A 19,723-nucleotide genomic window follows, 5' to 3' on the forward strand; every position below is an offset into this window, starting at 1 on the left:
GTCCATCGGATATTAGGCATAGGAATACATATTACGAGTGTGATTTTCGAAAGTATTACAGCGCTTTGTAAATGTTAATTATTACCATTTGATAAGCCTCCCCATAAAGTTTGATAGAACGCTTGGACCCGGAAACGGCTTCATGTGACGTCACACTTAACAAGCGGACAAGAGTATGGCTGCGTCTGAAACCACCTACTACTCAGTAGGTACTGCATTTGAATTTAAACGTACTACTCGGCCGTTAGAAAAGTACGTTCTATACAGTATGAATGTGAGAAGTATGAATGGAATTCAGACATACTACATCTGCCATTTTGTCATGGTCACATGACCTACCTGGGTCAGTAGCGTCGCTTCACTAGCATTCATGGATTCTCCTGCGGGCATCATGGGATAGCACAGCATGCATGGAATGCCCACTTCAGAATCTTGTCGGAAGTAGTAAGTCGTGCGGGTACTTCTCGCATACTGATTTTCCAATTCTATGAATTCGGACATACTACTCTGCTCGCATACTGATTTTAGCAATAATATAGTGTATAGTATGGAAGTTTTCGGTTTCGTACGCAGCCTAAAATGCTCAAATAGAAAGCCCCGCCCCCTACTCAGTATGCATATTCATCTGGAAGCACATCAATATGCTGAAATAAAACTCCCGCATCAAGAGGACTTTAAGAAAATGACACAAATGACAAAATGTATGTCAAAACAATGTACAGCCAGTGTTTAATTTCAGTGTCTTTCTCGAAGTTGAACAAAAAAATGAATGAAAAAAAAAACATCAACATTGAGCACCATATGAGCATCGATGTCCCTCTTACACAAATCCCAGAGAATTTCATGCAAAGAATTCTCAGAGGACAAGAGGTTCCCATTGTAAATCATACAAAATACATTTAACCAGTGTTAAATGAACTGTTAAGAAGAACTGTGATGTTTACAGCGACAGTAATCAACTGATATGTCAAGATTCAAGGGAAAATGTTTTGAGTACCACTTATTTATATGCATGTGTGTGTGTATCATATGAGCAATAAGAATGTGCCAGGCCAATTATAATTGAATAGTGTTAGAAAAAATGTTAGAGAAAATTTCATCTTGCAACAAGACAAAGTAACTGCTGTTATGTTACATCTTAAGGCCAATTTATACTTCTGTGTTGAGTGGACAAGGTAGGTCCAACATCGCCTTTGCCGTCAGAAACCAAAAGAATCATGGCAAAAACACAACCAATCATTTTTGTTGCATTAACTTAATCGAATACATTAATCAGGTTTCAACCACATTTTTCAAGGTTACACAAAGTTAAACATATTTTTAGTCAGTTTAATTGATGTAAGTTGACATTTCTACACACGTTTAGTTGGTTCAACTTAAAATTTAAGTGCAGTGCAGTGGAACAAAAGCTGCGTTCCAAATGATGTACTACACTCTACATATTTGCGCACTGACTCACTCAATAGCCCCTTTCACACATACAGACCTTTCCGAAAAATTACCGGCAATTTTCCGGAAAGGTTGTATGTGTGAACAGGCCCTTTTTAAAAATACCGGTAAATTCATTCTAGCTATTTTCCGGAAAGAGAAGTTGTAACATTACCGGTAATTTGCCGGAATGCTGCGCTGTGTGAATGCAAAAGGAAGATTGACAGAAAGAGCGTGTACACGTCTAGAACGTGCTGACGTGAGACACCTGCTTAAGCAAATCAGAACAGTCAGACGCATTCACGTGCGCGCGGTTTATGAGAATAAAAGCCTTTGAATATTTTTCCAGACACCTTTAGCTGCTAGATGTTAGTCAAATAACGTTTCTATGTTCCTTCCTAATGCTAACTGTGTAAATAATTATCGATAAAATGTTTATGATAATCCGTTGTTTGTTTACCTTCAAGCTTTGCGTGTGCCCGTGAGCGTCTATAGCGCCAGCACACACACATATCATGAACATCTCGACATGCGAAAGTGTTCCTTTAACTTATATGTTTTCATAGGAGTTCAATACTGATCCATCCAAAGAGTTTGTTATGTAGTCAAATGTTTACAGACACAAGCGCAGCCGTTTAGAGGTCATTTCTGGAAAATGATGTCAGAATTTACCGGCATTTTGCGATGGATGTGTGAATGCTCTTTTCCGGAAAAATTGCGTTACGTCCTCGCCTGTGTGAACAGCGCTTTTTTGAATTTACCGGTAAAGTCGTTCCGGAAATTTTCCGGATATTTACCGGTATCACTGTGTCAAAGGGGCTAATGACTTAGGCCCATTCCCAATTCTATTTTTGTAACCCTACCCCTTCCTCTTGGCCCTTAAAATCGAGTGAGAAGAGGAAAGGCTTCAAAATTTACCCTTTAAGAAATGGGAAAGCACTACAACACTTGCACGTGTCAACATATGTCATCGTGATCTCATGCTTCATATGAGATCAGATGATCGCAACTGCTGTAGTTATTCCAGTTGTGTTATTGTTCGGTATTAATCTTCAAGAAATCACTGCATGAAGGCATATATTATGCTCCCATAATGATCTAATGTGGCAATAAGATTGTAACTGTATTGTGCATTTATACCATGGCCATATTCCTCTATGTAAACACACCAAAAACAACATTAACATTATAGCAGACACTGTAAAAAGGTCATTTCTAGCCACTAGACATTACTGACAGGGTATTTGAGTGTCAGAATGCTGTGGGACTGCTACACAGGAGGTATTATTATGGATTATAGATAGCGAAATTTAGCAGTTTTTATCTGAGCAGTTTTTTTTAAAAGCATGAAGGTCAAACTCGAACGCAGTTATAAATATATTAAAACATGTTTGTTTGTTGTAAAATTTCGTAATGACAAAAAAATGTTAATTTGTGCATCTCCTTACTTCCAGGTGCAGCTATCCTGCCGTTGTGGCTAGTGTATTCTGGGAAATTTTCTTACCACTTGGTTTTAAGTATGGTCCTGAAAAATCTCCATTCATAGGGCTATCTACCTCTTTCTCTAAGCCCTACGCCTTCAAGCTAAAGAGAATTGGGACACCCCTACCCTTTCATGTGAACCCACAAACCAAGTGGTAGGGGTAGGGGGAAGGGCTAAGGGGTAGTATTAGGATTGGGCCTAAAAACTTACTTTGAAGTAAAAACATACAATTTTAAAGGCATTATACTTATTTTAATTATTACACTCAACTGTTATGTCCCACAGCATTGCCTCCCCTTCAGCAACTGTTGAGTCCATGAAATGTACAACATTCCACACTTGTGTTCATCAGTTGAAAAAGTACATCATCTGGATATTTGAAGAGCACTTATTCTGTTTAGAATTAGCAGCGCAAACGTATGACTTGCAGTATTTATACTACAAAATGGCTTCGAATAGTGCATAAGTATACAATCTGAGACCCAGCTATCCTCTTGTTAGGTCATAATGTATGAAATACTGTTTCCGGGATCAAGCTGCTACTCATTTGAATTGAGAAAATATTCGTTTGTGACCACTTTTTTAGTCATATCACGCATTGAAGTGAATTTTATATAAACTCATGGTGTACACAACAGTCTCTGGAATATTTGAATAATATTATCAAAAATTGATCTCTTTCTGACAATTAGATATTAGGCATGGATATTTATATATTGCAACTGTGATTTTCAAAACTGTTAAATTTCTTTGTAAACGTTTATTATTACAATCTTTTGAGTCTCCTTATACAGTTTGATAAAGCGAGTGCTCCCGGAAGCCACTTCACATGACGTTACACTAAACAAGCAGATGGAAACCCTACTGCCTACTAGCGTTTCGGAAGAGATATTGACAGAGCAGCACAGTCAAATTGCAGAAGTATAAATGCTCACAACAGTGATCACTCAACACAGAAGTATAAATCAGGCTCTAGGGTGTAACTATAAGTTATTAAAACAATTTTTGATTTTCATTTGTTTATGTCTACACAATGATATGAGCAAGATCACATGTACAGTGAAAAGGTCAATTGCCATATGGATTAAAATAGACAAACCGTTGTAAGCACAACATAAAAATTTAAAAATGGCGCATGATTGATATAGGTCCCATAAAGAAACCATGAGTAGATTTGTGTGTCATTGCTGGACTGTACATGATACTGTAATTTTCAGCTGACATTCACTCAAATTCCTGCAATCACTCGAATGCTATTTACATAAAAGTGCAGTGCAACTCATGCTAATAAATCACAAGACCGTCAACTTAATGACTATGGCAGGAAAAATACTTCTCTAGAAAAGATAAAAAAGCAGCATTGTATTCATTATGTACAAAGAAAAAACAATGTAGTCAAAATAATAAAAGGTATTGCTATGCTTTTAAACATTATGTACACTGCTGCAATTAAGCGTACACTTTTTTAGGCTCAGGCAACCTTGAAGAGAATTGTAGCAAACATGTACGCAATAATAAGCATGGGTCACAGCATCAAAGGTGGCACTCTTGCAATGCCAGCTAGATACATCATTTTACTATAAAAAGGTCTACATTGATATACTATATTGAATCTATATTGCACAACCACTGCTTTGTTGATTCATGTGTTAGTGTTTGCATTGTCTAATGCTGACATTCAGATTTTTTGCTGGACAAATGCCTCTAGTTTGATGATTATCCGAGCTGTACATTCCATTACCCTCATTGCCACTTCCGAAGTGTATCTGTCATTGGGAATCTGAGGGAAAGGCAAAAGGTCAGGGTAGCGAGTTCTCAGGCTGTCCACGCCATAACCCTCCAGGATGTGTACATCCTTGGCCAGGCCTGTTAACTGGGTGTTGTACTCCTCAACCTTCTGTGCAAGTGCTGTGGGCTTTACATCTTTGTCTGATTTACCTCGCACAGCATAATCTGCCGCAATTAATGCAAGCTTTGTTGCCAGGTAACATTTGAAACACACCCACTCATTGGCATTCTTATGAAGGTCATTTCTTGCAGCAGAAAAGTTGGCTCTTGCTTGTCTTAACCACCGACGTGCCTCCACTGGGTTCCCAACGGACTTGAACGATGGTGGTACGAAGAAGCGATTTGAGTGTGAGGTTCCTGCATAGTTGTTATACTGTTCTCGGAACTGCTGCTTTTCCGATTTATGGCTTGTTGCTTCTTGGTTCCATGATGTGTAAAATCTCTGAAATGAGAATTTCTCTGACTGAAATCGAGTGGAAGACGAAGAGAATGGTCTCCTTGATGCTCTATCAGTGGTCTGCTCAGCTTGTGTTTGCTTCTCCATCCTGTTGATCTCATTTTGTAGGTGTTTAAAGACCTCAGTAGCAATATCAAGATTCTCTGCATTTTTGTCAGGGTGCCACTTCAAATATAAGCGGCGGATAATCTTCTTGCGTTCGGTTTCAGAAAGTTTCCAGGCTTGTTCTACTACAGAACTAACTTCCTTTAAGATTTCTGGTAAAGCATTGAATTTGACCTTTTTGGGGGAAGCCTCTGTTGGAGGAGCCCTGCGATTTTCCTTTCCAGGAAATAATGGTGGGACCATTCTGGCACGAGGGGAATGACCCTCCAAAGGGCTTGTTGGAGTTGGTGTGCCATCCCGAATATGGGTACCATCATCTTGTCTAGAAAATTTATACAGATCTAGAGAGCTCACAATTTTGTACTCGCTGTACCCAATGTCAATTTGGAAGCATTTGCCGAGAACACTTGGACTATCATCTTCCTCTCTTTCCACTTCTTGAACAATGATAGCGTATGTGTAAGTTGGCTGGTAAGTGCCTAAAATATCACCTCCCTCTGAATCTACTAGGTAGCCAACATACTCTCCAGGGTAAAAGACATTCATGGGGTCCATGAGCAGTAAATGATGAATCTCTGCAGGTATGGGTGTACCAGGAAGTGGAAGCTCCAGCTTTGAGGGCTCAGTTGTGTCATATTTGACACCAAGGTTGTCTAGCTTCTCTGTTATTCTGTAGATGTCATTGCAACCCAACATTGCAATAAGATAGGAGGTGTCAGAAATCAGGTTGTCAGTTGCTGACTTGAGGGTCATTGCCAAAGCAAGAAGAAAATTTATGTCTTTGCTGTCTGAATGTTGAATGTAGAGGTGAATTACAGCAGATCCATACCTTTTAAGAAAGGCAAGCGTTTCACTGCGGCTGTGGGGAATTGGACTGCAGCCTTTCACTCGCAGCGTTGTCTGTAGTTTTTCGAAGCAAGACACCTTTAAGCCCTCACACAGTGCTTTGCATAACCGTATTGCCTTCTCCTCATTCACCATGTATGCATTCTCATTCTCATGTTTCATTATTCGTATTAATCCAGTGATAAACTGTTCTGAGGACAGGAGCAATTGAAGGCGTCCCTGCAGAGAGCAAAGGGCACCAAATTGGCACATTTTTGGAGACTCTTCATCAAGTTGTTCCTCCAAGATACTACTTAGGAGCCTGGGCCTCAATTTCTGTGGAAGCAACATAATCATTTTTGTGTGAAAGGCATGGTCTTTGCCTAGGTAACACTGGCTCATATCAACTAGCATCTGAACACCAACATTGCCCTGAATTCGGCTCTTGTAGTGCGGTGCATCGTCAAAGACTAATGTGTTAGACTTGGCCAATCGTCCGTCATGACTTGGAAGGTAAAATATCAAATCTCTAAGATTTTCAAGGTCCTTACGGACCTGTACTGCATCATTTTGGAGACTTTTGAAAAGGCCAGAGACAGTTCTTTTCACTGTTCTCATTTCATTTGGGTCAAGCTGCTTGCCTTCTGAAATTCTAAAAATTCGGCACAAAACCTCAACGTATTGTTTTGTTGAAACAATGTCCTCAGTTCCCAACAGTTTGAACAGTTGGTGAAATGTACCAAGCTCAAGAGGAAGCTTGTACAAGTAAGGTTTGAAGTCAGATTCATTGTCCAAATTAATGACAACCTCTTCTGGTTTTAGCAGTTTCCAACCCTCCTCAACCATGACAAAAGCTACTCCTCGTAACTGAAAGCGAAAATCATTTTTATCCGCAATAAGGAATTCATAAATGCTCCTCAAGACCTTGTTTCTTGTTTTTACTGTGTCATCATCTAGGTTCGTAACACTACATATGTTTTTGCAATTGCTAATGACCTTTTCCAATGGTGGTTCCACATTGACATTTAACATAGTCAAAATGAGATCAAGCTGCTCTTGGCTAGGAAGTGTGTTTCCTTCTTGATCTTTTATGCTTGCTGGTGTGGCCCTCTCTGGTAGAATAGGACATGATGTCCATAACAACTGCATGATGTCAGTTTGCTTGAACTTTGGGTTCACCTGAGACCCACTGAAGCGAATAAGAGGGACTGTGCCATTCATTTCTTGATACTGAGCGTGGAGGTGAACAAGCTCAGCTGGTGCCCGCTCTGGGCATAAGAATGATATCATAGAAAGTTCTTTCAGGAATGTCCCATCAAACAGATCTGTTCTGTCATTGAAAATGTGATTTAGAAGAACATCAACAATGGTTTGAACTTTTTCCTTGGACCAATTTTCTGTATGAGCTTTGATGCTTATCTCTTTTGCAAACTGTAGGACTTGCTGTTGAGAGACAACATATTTCAAGCCAATGTTGCGAAGGAATGTTGTCCATGAGGGTACATAGGATGTGCCACTTTTTGGCTTTGACACTTGCTCAATTTTTCTGAAGAAATCATTGGGAATGAAAGCTTTTTGTGGTAGCATTACCTCAAATACTTTAACTGTTTGATCAAAAAAGGCCTTGGCAGGTTTCAGTCTATTGGTGGAGTCATAAATGAAGGACAGACCTTCTAGTTTTTCAAAGAGCTTATCCTTGATGCTGACTTGCTCCTCCATTGCCAATAACCTCTCCTTCAGGTAGATGACATGTTGGATTTTGGCATCATGTGATAAAATGTCAAACTTTGGAAGGACATGATTCAGGTATACCTCAAGATCATCGATTGGTGTGATCCCAAGGAAGCCGTAGAGTTCTTTCAGCTGTGGATTGTCAGCAAGGAAGGCTGAGGATGTATTGTGTGCCCATTTTTCAATGTCAGCTGAGGGAATGCTCTTTGTTAGAACATAGCATGCTCCAAAGTTTGAAATGCATATGTACCGACCACTGACAGCTTTGTAACATGGCAACAGTTTTAGACACTGAATATCATCCTGGGCTAGATTTGACAAATTGCAGTTGAAGTACAACAGCAAAGCATCGAAATCTTTATCAGTCAAACTTGCTGTTTTGAAAGCGGATATCTGGATCATGTACTCAAGTGCTCGAAGTATGCTGGAAGGGTTGTCTATGTTTGCTGTATGCTGAGCCAGCAAAGGCAACATGGGATTCTCTTTGGCACATATTTTATTCACAGCCAATTGAAAGCATCCTCCTTTCATCAAGGTATGAAAGACTTTGTCATTTTGTCCATTCGGGAAGATGGCTGCAAAGATCAGGCTCAGGGGTAACAAAACGTCATGCTCTGGCACAACCAATTTGTTGCCTGAAACCATAAATTTGATTCCTGGAAGGAGGGCCCAATCTTTCAAGATCTCCAGAATGGTCTCAAATTTCAGCTTGTTTTCTGCTTGGTCATCCTTGTTTGCAAGTTGTTCACTGATAAAATGCCATGAACTCTTGAGCCAAGATTCAGTTGGAAAGTTCTCCTTCCACTTCACTGAACTCCTTGCTTTGCACTCCCGGGGAAGAACAGATCCCAAAAGGTCTCCAAAACTGTTTATGTCAAAAGTCTTTGCTACACCAGCTTTTATAAGGATGTTACTGTATCTTATGTACAGCGTGTGCATGAAAAGCTCCTTCCTTGTTGCAATAAGCTCATGATATGTTGTCAGAAACTTTGGATGTCTGGAGTCAAACACTTGGAGAATGTTGTCCATTGTCATCAACAGTGGGAGCCCCTCAATGTTTATGTCATTTTCCTCAACATCTTTGAAGCAGTAGTCAACCAGCAGTTTCAAACCATGAAAGAGCTTGAAATTGGATTGTTGCAGTCGACAGGGTAGCTTTCCAACTTGGCAAGATGTGTCTGGAGACGAGAATGTTAAAAGGAAGCTGCGAACATCTTCTGGTGTCACATAGTTAACTGGAATTCCAGCATCTTCCAGGCAGAAGTACAGACTCGCTGTCTCATCACAGCTGTGGATTAGGTTGAAGCCAACATCCAGGAGCATGGCTTTCAATCTGAAAACATTTTCCGCCACAGACTTTCTTGTAGTTATGTTATACTCTGTGTTTTTCAGATGCTGCAACTCATCTTGAAGTAAATTGTCAAAGAATGCTTTGCCTTTGGTTGATGTGGATGTGTTCACCCAAGAGATGTATACTGCAGAGTGCATATCACTGTTATCAAGGTGGGGTGCCCTGACAACAGGTAGTAGTCTTTTCAAGTCTGCATGAATGCAAAGGTAGATTGCCTTTACCAAACAATACCAGTCCGGTTGAATGTCGAGTCTATTTACGGGAAAGAAAGACAAATATTTCCTCAAAATATCCCTGACAACATGAATTGGAGTTCCTTGAAATATTGTCATGGTGGGATCGGGGCCTGGAAAGAGTCGACGTTTCAGTTGAATTAGAAGTTCTACACATGCAGGAGCGATTAGCACTTTCATTAGATTGTTGTTCCAATCACTTCTCACACCAACTCCATTGTCATCCCTCCACAGATTTCTTCTGGCAGAGTCTAAAGCAAAATGGCCATTCACATGGAAAGGCAGGCCAGTCTCCAGAGAAAGAGGAAGAAAACAAAAAGCTCTGTGTGTTTTTTTGTAGTTGTGGCTGGTGCATGCTGCAACACCACCACGTGGAAACAGTGTTATGTCCTCATTTTTGTGAGCTGAAATGACACTCTTTGATACCCTCTCCATGTCAGAAAATCCAGATCTGTTGCATATAAGCCAAGTGGTAGAATTACCATCAGTGTCTTCTATGTCCATTGTGTAAGTAATCTGTTGCACTGGAATTTGTGTCAGCTGTCTTTTCTTGTAGACACTGTCCAGTACAGAGGCATGAAATTGCTTACGTTTTAGTCGATCACCATCAGTAATTTTTGCTGTTACAGAATAAAGAGTTTTTAAATCCCCAGTTCCATTCTCGATTTCACATATTGAAATTTTCTCCATGTGATTTAGAAACATGAGAAGTTCTGCACCATCCATCCTTATTTTATCAAGGAAATTCTGAACCATTCTGTCTGAAGCAGGTGCTGAGCTTATCTCTGAAATTCTGGCCATTTCTACATTTCGTATGGGAAATCTGAACATTGTGCTGCGTTCCAGCTTGAAGTGATTTCCTAGGTATAGGTTGAGTACATCAGAAAATTGGGATCTGAAATCTGAATCCAAATCTCTAAACATTCTTCCCGGACTAACGGATGTTGCTCCAGGTGCATAACGGGCATGTGGATCAAAGATGCAAAGAATGTCGTTATTTGAGATAAAAGAGGGGCAGTCAGTAATGTGATATACTGAGTTAAATCCAATGCCATATTGGCCAGTTTTTCCAGGGTTTGCTTCCTTGGTACCCCTTCCAAGATTCTGGATCCCCCTGATATCATCCTCTGTAAATGGCTGATTATTGTATACACAGAGTGATGGGCCTTGCAAGGGAGTCCATTTGTCATCAAAAATTCTGTCAGTCGGGTGAGTCCTAGGATCAAAGACAAAGTATATTTCTGTGGCTTTTGCATCATCTGCATTCTGCAGGAGCTCTTTCAACATCTCTTTTTCAGATGGATAAGCATTGAGGATACTTTTTATTCTGCTGGTGAGTTTCTCCTTCTGCCCAAACTCACTGCCAAGGGTAGTGAAGCAAATGTTGGAGGCATATCTTTCTAAGGCTTTGTGACGTTTCGGAATTGCCCCCAGTTTTACTGCTACTTCTCTTGGAATATCACCATGGCAGTATTTAACAGTCGTGTCCCTGACTTTAATCCAAGGACAGTCATTGTAGCAAAGCGATTTTGATGGTTGTAATGTGAAATTGCTGTCAGGAAGAAGTATCTCCCCGTAGTTGCTTAGACAGAACTCTTGACTTTTGTCTCTGATCAAGCTCCATATTCCCTCACTAATTATTCTACGAGACAGTTGAAAGTTTTCTTCAGTTAGAGGTTTTCTCCCACATTCATTCTTTATCAGCTGTAAAACACCTGAGAACGTTTCAACAGTGAAGCTTGCGTGAACTCCCACATTTTCAAAAAGCTCTCGACAACTATTTCTGTACTTGTTTGGAAGTTGGTAAAGGTATGGTGCAGCATCAAAGTTTAAGTTAAATGCAACTTTTAATGGCTCCACATATGTGTTCTCAACTAAAATAGAGGAGAATGTTTTTAGCTCTTCCATGATTTCCTCTTTTGCAGCATTGGACTGAAGCAACTCCTCATGAAGATATTTGTAACAAGCATTGGTTATGTTCTCTTGGTACAGTGTTACACCGTCAAAGGACTTTGAGAGCTCTTTTAGCTGGCTAATGACTAATGAGACCGTCGGCTTTCTTATGAGTCCAAGAAAGTCCTTCACAGCCAGTGAGATGGGACCACATCCTTTAAAGGAGGGTGAATTTTCATTCAGAATAGGGTTCATCAAACACACAGTGTCCTGGTGTTCTGTTGTAAAAAGCTCCTTTGCAGAGAACATGGTCAACTGGGGGAAATTGTTGCCATGCCACGGAAGTGAAAATCCAGCTGGCTTTGTCAAAAATGGTAGGAACTTAATATTTTGAAATTTATCAAGATACTGATTTGCAGCTGGATCTCTCATTTTTAGCTTTTCGTCAATAAGACTGAGGATTATGCTGCTCCTGTGGCACGCAATTGTGTGGTCATTTTCATTCAGAGCCAGTACAGACTCAGCCCTTTCAATCAAGTCTTCCCAAGATAAGTCATCCTTGACCATTCCCAGCTGCAATAACTTCACCAAGCATACTGGATTGACATAGTCTCTTAGACTTCCTTCAGGAAACCTTCCGTCTTCACTGTTGTAAAGTTTGGCCACTCTGCCCTCTGGGTGGATGAGTCGAGATGGCAAAACAAGCATCTTTGATGGTCCTGAAGATGGAATGCATGGGGTTTCCTTCAGTATGGATGCAAAATCCTCAAGTTTTTCATTGAGTACATAATACATCAGAGGGTCCCGTAGGTCCTTATCTATGTCTTGGATATGGGGGAAGAAAACATCTGAGAAAAACTGCTTCTCAGTCAGGGTGTTCTCCATTAATTTTCCTTTACAGCCAGCATCATCAAAACCTTCCTTAACCCATTCTGGCAGCTCAACAGCACAGAGATCTTGGGATCCACATTTTCTAAGATATTTCAAGAATATCTTAAATGCAGCAGACCCAATGTCTGGTCTGCAGAGCAAGGAGTCATCCAGAAATCTGACATTCTTGATTGACACCCAGGTTTTCCCATCTGAAAAGACTTTTGCACGATCATCATCAGCACCTTTGGCTATTTCTTGATAAACACCTTGACAAATCAGATTGAAATCATCATGGACAACTCCAGGGTCAGGCCAGGCAGCATAATAGCTGTAGTCCAATAACTCCCCACTTTCTGCCATTGATCTCAGCATGTTGAGTGCAGCCAAGTATGCTTGGACAATCACATGCCTCATGAAAATGGAATTCCATTGTCCTTTGGTGTCTGTCTTCCAGATTTCTTTGCGATTTGATGTGACAGCGAAGCAACCATTTATGTGGACAGGTAAGCCAGTTTTGATTCGAAGGGGTAGGTAGCAGAAAACCTCCCCAATTGGTGTTGCACTTGTCTTCACAGTCCATTTTCTATTCTCTTCTTCAGTAAGCAGCACAGCGATGCCTCCACATGGTACCAGACCAAGGCGTTTTCCACTATCATTTAAGGAGAATTTCAGAGCTTCTGTCACATCCATGCATGAGCAGATTAGCCAGTTTGTATTTTCAACTCCCTTTTGTGGCATGTCATCTGTAAGTCTCTTAGTTTGTGTACCTTTAGCTGCCATCTCAAAGTAAGATGATGGATCTTCATCAGAACCTCTGAAAAGTGGGGACTGAAGATCAACTATGCGTCTGAAGACATTATGGTACTCCTCCACTATGATCCTGATGATGCAACCAGACTTCGGTACCTCAGTTGGCACTTTGCTGGTGGCTGCAACTTTTTTCATGACTTTGGCAGCAGATTTAAGAATACTTAGCGGACCATATGCTGCTTTGGAAGACCATACACTCTTGTTTATTGTGACCACATCCTGCGCAGCAGCAGGGTTTGGCTCCTCACATTTTAAATACTTCAGGACCATTGTTCCAACATGCTGTGTAAAGAGAATGAGCCGGTGACCACAGATGCTGAATTCATCAACGAGCGAGTAGATGTCAGTGGTGTTGTAGTAAATACCACTGATTTCACTCGCAGATGCCTCCTGCTCAGTTCTGAAAGGAAGTCTAAAAAGGGTCCCATCATACTTGTAGGGGGCCTCAAGTGACAGAGGAAGCTGACAGTTGAATACGTTGATGAAGGGTCTGAACTGATTGGGGAACTTCCTTAGCCGTTTCTGCTGTTTGCTCCAGTTGATTTTGATGCCTGGATTTGACTTATCTCTGATGTGTTTTCCGATGTGATTAATGTTTGGATCAAACATGATCATGAATTCTCTGCTCATAATAATAGGTATGTCAGTCACATGATACACAGAGTTGAACCCTAGGCCAAATTTTCCCACCTTGTCAGCTTCACATCTTTTCATTGATCCACCCAGCCTGGTTATATTAAGGAAGTCTGTATCAGAGAAAACAGAATTGTTGAATGACCACAAAGCAGGACCATGGCAAATAATCATGCCAGGGTCAAGAAGATTCTCTCGAATTTCAAGATTCTTTCGCATGTCAATCAAGAAACTGCACTCAGTGGCATTGGCATCATCCGCATTCTGCAAGAGCTCTTTGAAGATATCTGCAACTGATGGATATTCCTCTAGAATGTTCTTTATTCTCACAGTTAGAGGCTCTCTTTGACCTGATTGTTCAAACCCTAGGTTCTCTGGGTTTATCAATCTTGTGCTCAAACATGGGACTTTCAACCATTCAGCAGTTTTCATTGGAATGTCATCATGGACAAGGATGATGGGCTCGGAAGCATCATCTAGTAAGTCATTCAGGTCTTCTACTTTGATGTCACAGTAAGTGCATTCATGGATAGGTTTCATAACCAATTTGCTTGGATCTTTGTGGTAAAGAATGGGCACATGCATGTCAGCATCGACTGGTATTTGACTGCTGTATAGCCACCGTAAAATATTAATTAGGAGCAGGACATTGCGTTTACTCTCTTGTTTTGTCATCTCCTCTTCACACCTTTGTCTTATCGTTTTGACAACTTCAAAGACATGGCTTGGAACAACTTCTTCAATGGAGCCACAGAATTTAAAAAGCTTGTTGAATTTTGCAATAGTCTTTGGTAATGAGTACAAGTAAGGTTGCAGGTCCAAATCTGGTATGGGCTTTAAAACTGTGCATCCAGGGGAAGCAAATGTTTTCCCTGTCCAAACCCAATCAAAGGACAGAGACTTCAAGGCTTCCCTTGCATCTTCCAAGTGAGCTTGCATAAATTCATATATCTCACACAAGATCTGCTGAAACTGATACCAGTCTTCAGTGGTAAATGCTTGAGATTGATGCCAGTCATTTACTGCTTTCAAATGCTGGAGCACTTGGTCAACTTGAGGCTCTAATGACAACTTCAGGGCTTTTTTCATCCCAGCAGAGGTACGTTCAACTAGGGAAACTGAAGAACCAACAAGTACAGCATAAGAAATGTCACACATTTCAGAAAGAGACGAAATATTGCATGAATCACCTCTCCAAGCAAGTGACTTTGGGTAATTCAAAGGTCTGTCTTTGCAAACAGGGACCCATTTCAATTTTTGCAGATTTGTCTGAACCTCAGAGGACTTCACTAACTTTGTCTGTTTATTCAGAATAGTAAGGAGTGTTTTTGCCTTCTTTAAAATGGGATCCCATTCTGGCTTGCTATTCCCCTGCAACTCCTCAATTTTTCTGGCAACCTGAAGAACATCCTTTTCATTGAGTTGAACTTCATTTTTTAGTCCCAGTTGTCTGAGTGAATGAAGGACATCTGGAGATGACATAAAGTCATCTGGGGGAAATCTCACCTTTTCTTCCATGAAGAAAAGGTTCTGCAGAATCTCCAATTCTGGATCAAAAAAATCTGTTGGTGAGTGAAGTTTTTCTGAAGCGGTATGAATAAATTTCAATGAAGAAAGCCAACTAATCACTGCCTTGTTTTCATTCTTCAGAAAAGACAAATAGGTAAGAGCCCACAACATGATTTTTGTGACTTCCTCTTTGGTGTAGAATCCTTTCTCAATGTCCTGAATTATTACCTTTAAACATTCTGTGCTTTTCACTTGTTCAATGTTCAACAGTTTTACTAGACGGATAGTTGCTTCATCACTGCAGTCAACTACGTTTATGGACAATTTCACATCTAATGGATGCTTGGCAGTATGATGTAATACTCTGGCTCCTTTTAGTAAGGTTAAAGGTGAAGTGTCTGTCTTTGACTTTTGTCCAACTTTGTCAAAAATGGGAAGCTCCTGGATTATGCGTTTCTCTTTTTCTGTGACATCAGTAAGCCCTGCTAAAAAGCTTCTGAGGGCAAGCCTCTGTTTGACAGTGAGAGAAGAAACTTGGCTGGCTAATCTCTGGGAAGTAGACCGGTCCATAATTTGTAGAAGAGTGCTTGGCGAAGACTGGTGAATGTAATTTTTCAAGAGTGGGTGGTGCAAGCAGGGATCAATTTGCTTCAAGATTACACAACCAAGCTTTTTCATAACTTCAAGTAAATCCTCTGAAGGAGGTCCTTCTTCCTCATTTACAAGAACGATGGGTGATGGAGATTTCAGGCGCAGTAGCTCAAGACAGTCCAAAGTGTCAGCCAGTGGCACATTTGGAATCAAAGGCAAATCTTCAAAGACACTAAGATCATCTGCAAAGTTAATGTAGAGATGCTTCCAAATCATTCTGAGCCAAGATGCTGATGGGTGCTTCTTTTCTTGATCACCAGGATTCCACTGAACAGCAAAGTCTCTAGAAGGCCATGCTGTGGTAAGGACTTCTTTAATTAGGCGTGCTGATCTCTCTGGGGTCAGCACTTGAACCTGAGTGCAAGGCCTCCCTGAAAGTACAAAATAAACACAAAACAAGATGTGAGCACTTGGTTTGAAACAAAATAATGCATTATTGACTGCAGAGAAAAGTGTGTGAACCTTAGATTTATACGAACTGAATATACACAAATATAACAACATAGTATGTTGAAACAACTATGGATGTCTTGCTGATTTTATGCAGGAACGTAAGGAAATCCAAGGTTTCAAATACTTTTTTCCTACAAGTCTAAATTCTATAAAAACATAGGTCTCAAACTTCATTCCTGGAGGGCCGTAGCTATGCACAGTTTTGCTTCAACCCTAATCGAACACAGCTGATTCAACTAATCAAGGTGTTAAAGACTACTATAAACTATTAAGCAGGTGTGAGTTGGAGGTGGTTGGAGATAAACTATGCAGAGCTGCGGCCCTCCAGGAATTGAGTTTGATACCGCTGCTGTAACACATAAAACTTCAATTAACATCAAAGATAAACAATTATGAGTTAAGAACACAGATGATGAGTAAATCAGGAATAATAACTTTCAATATTCAAATGCATTTACAGTGAGATTTTCCTTCACCAAAACCAACTTAAGAGGTTGTTTGTGCAAGCTTATTAAAGCCAACAGAAACATTTTAGAGTTAACATCCTCTAGGTGGTATAGAAATGATCATAGTGATGACAGTGCGTGTCATTATTAAAGTACATACTGTATGACTAGGGTTAGAAGTCAAAACGTTTGGATTTTTTTTTTTTTACTATTTTTGCCTGTTTCCAATCCACAAATAAATTGCATTTACACATTTGACTGTTTAAAGTAATTGACTTCATATTCAAGAAACACAAATTCCAAATTTTTACACAGTTGAAAGGGTACAATTCACACAAGATCTTACAGTAGAATTTTTCCTAATGTGTCATATTTGAAAAAATAAAAGGCAACCTATAAGGTTGTATTGGTTGAAGGACAGTTTATTTACAATCACTGCACAAAACAGAGAAATATGTTAAACTGGCTCACATGCTAGAATTATTTATTCAAATATATTCTAATTAGAACTCAAAACAAGTTATTTTCTTTAAATACAATTTTCAACAATTCAAGTTGCACAAACAAATGGAAAAGAACGGATTTAAATAATGCAAAATTCCCAAGATCCCAGTATACCTCAAACTAAATCCAAAAACAAATTGAAATTAAGCCACTTTTGTAATGGTAAACTATTGTACCATTGGTCTGTGATCATCATGCAATCAGTGGGTTTTTTTCTGGAACTTCTTTGATGTGCGATTTCTTCGGGCTCTATTGAAACGATTTATGTACAAAGTCTAAAGTGCATGGCGCAAAAGCCTCAAGGGTGTGTCCGAATCCACTTTTTCTATTCTAAGGTTGGAAAAATAAGCTTTGTGCCCTGGTGCCCTGGCGCATGGTCTAACAGGGTTGTGCTTATTCTCTTAATGAGTTATGGGTGTGTTTTGAGCATAACGTGCACTAAACCAATCAGAGTCTCATCTCCCATTCCCTTTAAGAATCAGTTGTGTCACGACATGGCACATTTGTTATTTACATGGCAGACTTTGTAAGTGAAAGAACTAAATGTTTTAGTAGTGAGAAAACAGTTAAACAGATCATCTGCAGCACGAGGATAAAGAATGAGCCTCCTCCATTCGACCTTTTTACTTTCTTTCTTTTGTGGATAAGGAAACAGTTTTGTATGCACTCCACTGGAGACATCCATTAGCCTACATATATAATTTAGTTTGTTAAGCGCAGATTTGTTTCAAAACTATTTATAAATTCAGGTCTAATTTCCAGCAAACAAATAAATGACCAATAATAACATTTAATAATTGCATAGGCACATAACTAACATGCTCTGCACTGGACTTTAGACCAGCTTTTAATTGGTCAATGGCGCAGTCTATTTTAGTTCCTCAAAATAGCACAACACCAAAAATGTGCCTTAACGCACCTCCTTTTTAGCTGGAACACCTAGGAGTCCACAAAGTGGCACAAATGGATTTGCCATTTAAACGCTGTGGTGCAAAATGTGAAAATTACTGTTGCGCAGATATGACAATATCAACAAATCACGCCAAACATGTCTTGCACCTTATTGCGCCGGGTATATGATAGGGCCTTTCGTGTCTCATTCCATGTGGTCAGATAAAAGAACATCCAAAAAAACAACACTAGCCATATGAATACACTGGAGAGATTAGAAAGGCTTGGAGGGGTCATACACAAGACGAGAATCACACCTCATCACAACATGTCTTTTTTTATGACTTTGCAGACACTGGCGGTGCCATTTGGTGTCTCTCCATTGCAAATAGAAAACAAAATAAAGATGTGATGCACTGTGGTGTAGTGATGGGAAGTTTGGATCATGTTTACCTGCTCTTTTGTCTATAAAGGTATTTTTATCTCTTTGCTTAGCTCACCTCTTCATGTCTTCAAATGTCAGTGGTTCATTCACGTTACACTGACAGTCACATATAATCTTAACCAATGTACACAGTCTGAGTCAACAGGAGACATAATAATTAGTTCACCTTTCGAGTCTTCTTGTTGTTGAATCATTCGTTTATCACGTGACAGAATGACTCAAACCCGAGGACTCGAGAGATGAACGTTTCAATTTTTTTTACAGCTCTAAACGCATATGATTGGCCCGTAAGGAACGAATGACTCAGACCCAATAGAGGACTCGAGAGGTGAACGGATCAATTCTTTTTCTGGCTCTAAACGCATATGATTGGCCCGTGAGGAACGAATGACTCAGACCCGATAGAGGACTCGAGAGGTGAACGGTTCAATTCTTTTCCCGGCTCTAAACGCATATGATTGGCCCGTGAGGAACGAATGACTCAGACCCGATAGAGGACTCGAGAGGTGAACGGTTCAATTCTTTTTCCGGCACTAAACGCATATAATTGGTCCATGATGAACGAATGACTCAGACCCAATAGAAGACTCGAGAGATGAACGGATCAATTATTTTTCCAGCTCTAAACGCATATGATTGGCTTCTACCTTTCTGCAATGAACGACTCAAAATACTTGAAATGAACGATATCACCTGCACAAATGTGCGCACACGCGGATGAACGAATCACTCCCTGAGAGGACTCGTAGTTCCAGAGTCATATTGAAGATTCGTTCAAAATGAATGAATCGTTCATGAACGACCCATCACTACTGTGGTGGTGCTTCTTGCAGAGAAGGCTGTTTGTCCGATGTTTAAAAAACACATTACACATTTACAACCCAACGTACTGCAGTCCGCGTTGGAGAGGTCAAAAACAGTAAAATTATCACTAAGCCTTTTCAAACTTCCTTTTGCTCGCAAACAAATAACAAAAAAATAACTTTGTTTGAAGTATACTGGAGCCTTTACTGTTTGCATGCATGACACTTTGAACTGGTGCTTTTTATTTCTTAACAAATTGCAAAACAACTATGCATATACAGTAGAAAGATAATAATAATTTGACTGTCACTTTCCATGTTTCAACAGATAAGAACATTTTATAAAACAAACATCTTATTAAATCTATTAGTATCTTTTATGTTGATATATGGTTAATGGGTTATTCGAAA

General features: G+C 39.9%; 1 protein-coding gene and 1 long non-coding RNA gene across 3 annotated transcripts in view; one reads left to right on the forward strand and one right to left on the reverse strand.

Moving 5' to 3' along the window:
- Positions 1 to 702: 702 nt before the first annotated feature.
- Positions 703 to 19,723, reverse strand: part of sacs (sacsin molecular chaperone) — a 53,528-nt gene continuing 34,507 nt past the window's right edge. For both annotated transcript variants that reach the window (XM_009291502.5, XM_009291501.5), the window contains one exon: positions 703 to 16,141. In XM_009291502.5, coding sequence (XP_009289777.2) covers positions 4,590 to 16,141 — 11,552 coding nt within the window. In that variant the 3' untranslated portion in view covers positions 703 to 4,589. The remainder of the gene's footprint in view (positions 16,142 to 19,723) is intronic.
- On the forward strand, positions 14,061 to 18,974 carry LOC141377762 (uncharacterized). The gene is made up of 4 exons (XR_012390625.1): positions 14,061 to 17,404; positions 17,455 to 17,754; positions 18,317 to 18,837; positions 18,927 to 18,974. It is a non-coding gene; the product is annotated as an uncharacterized lncRNA (long non-coding RNA).

Source organism: Danio rerio, chromosome 15 (assembly GCF_049306965.1).
Source record: "Danio rerio strain Tuebingen ecotype United States chromosome 15, GRCz12tu, whole genome shotgun sequence".
NCBI classification, from domain to species: Eukaryota; Metazoa; Chordata; class Actinopteri; order Cypriniformes; family Danionidae; genus Danio; species Danio rerio.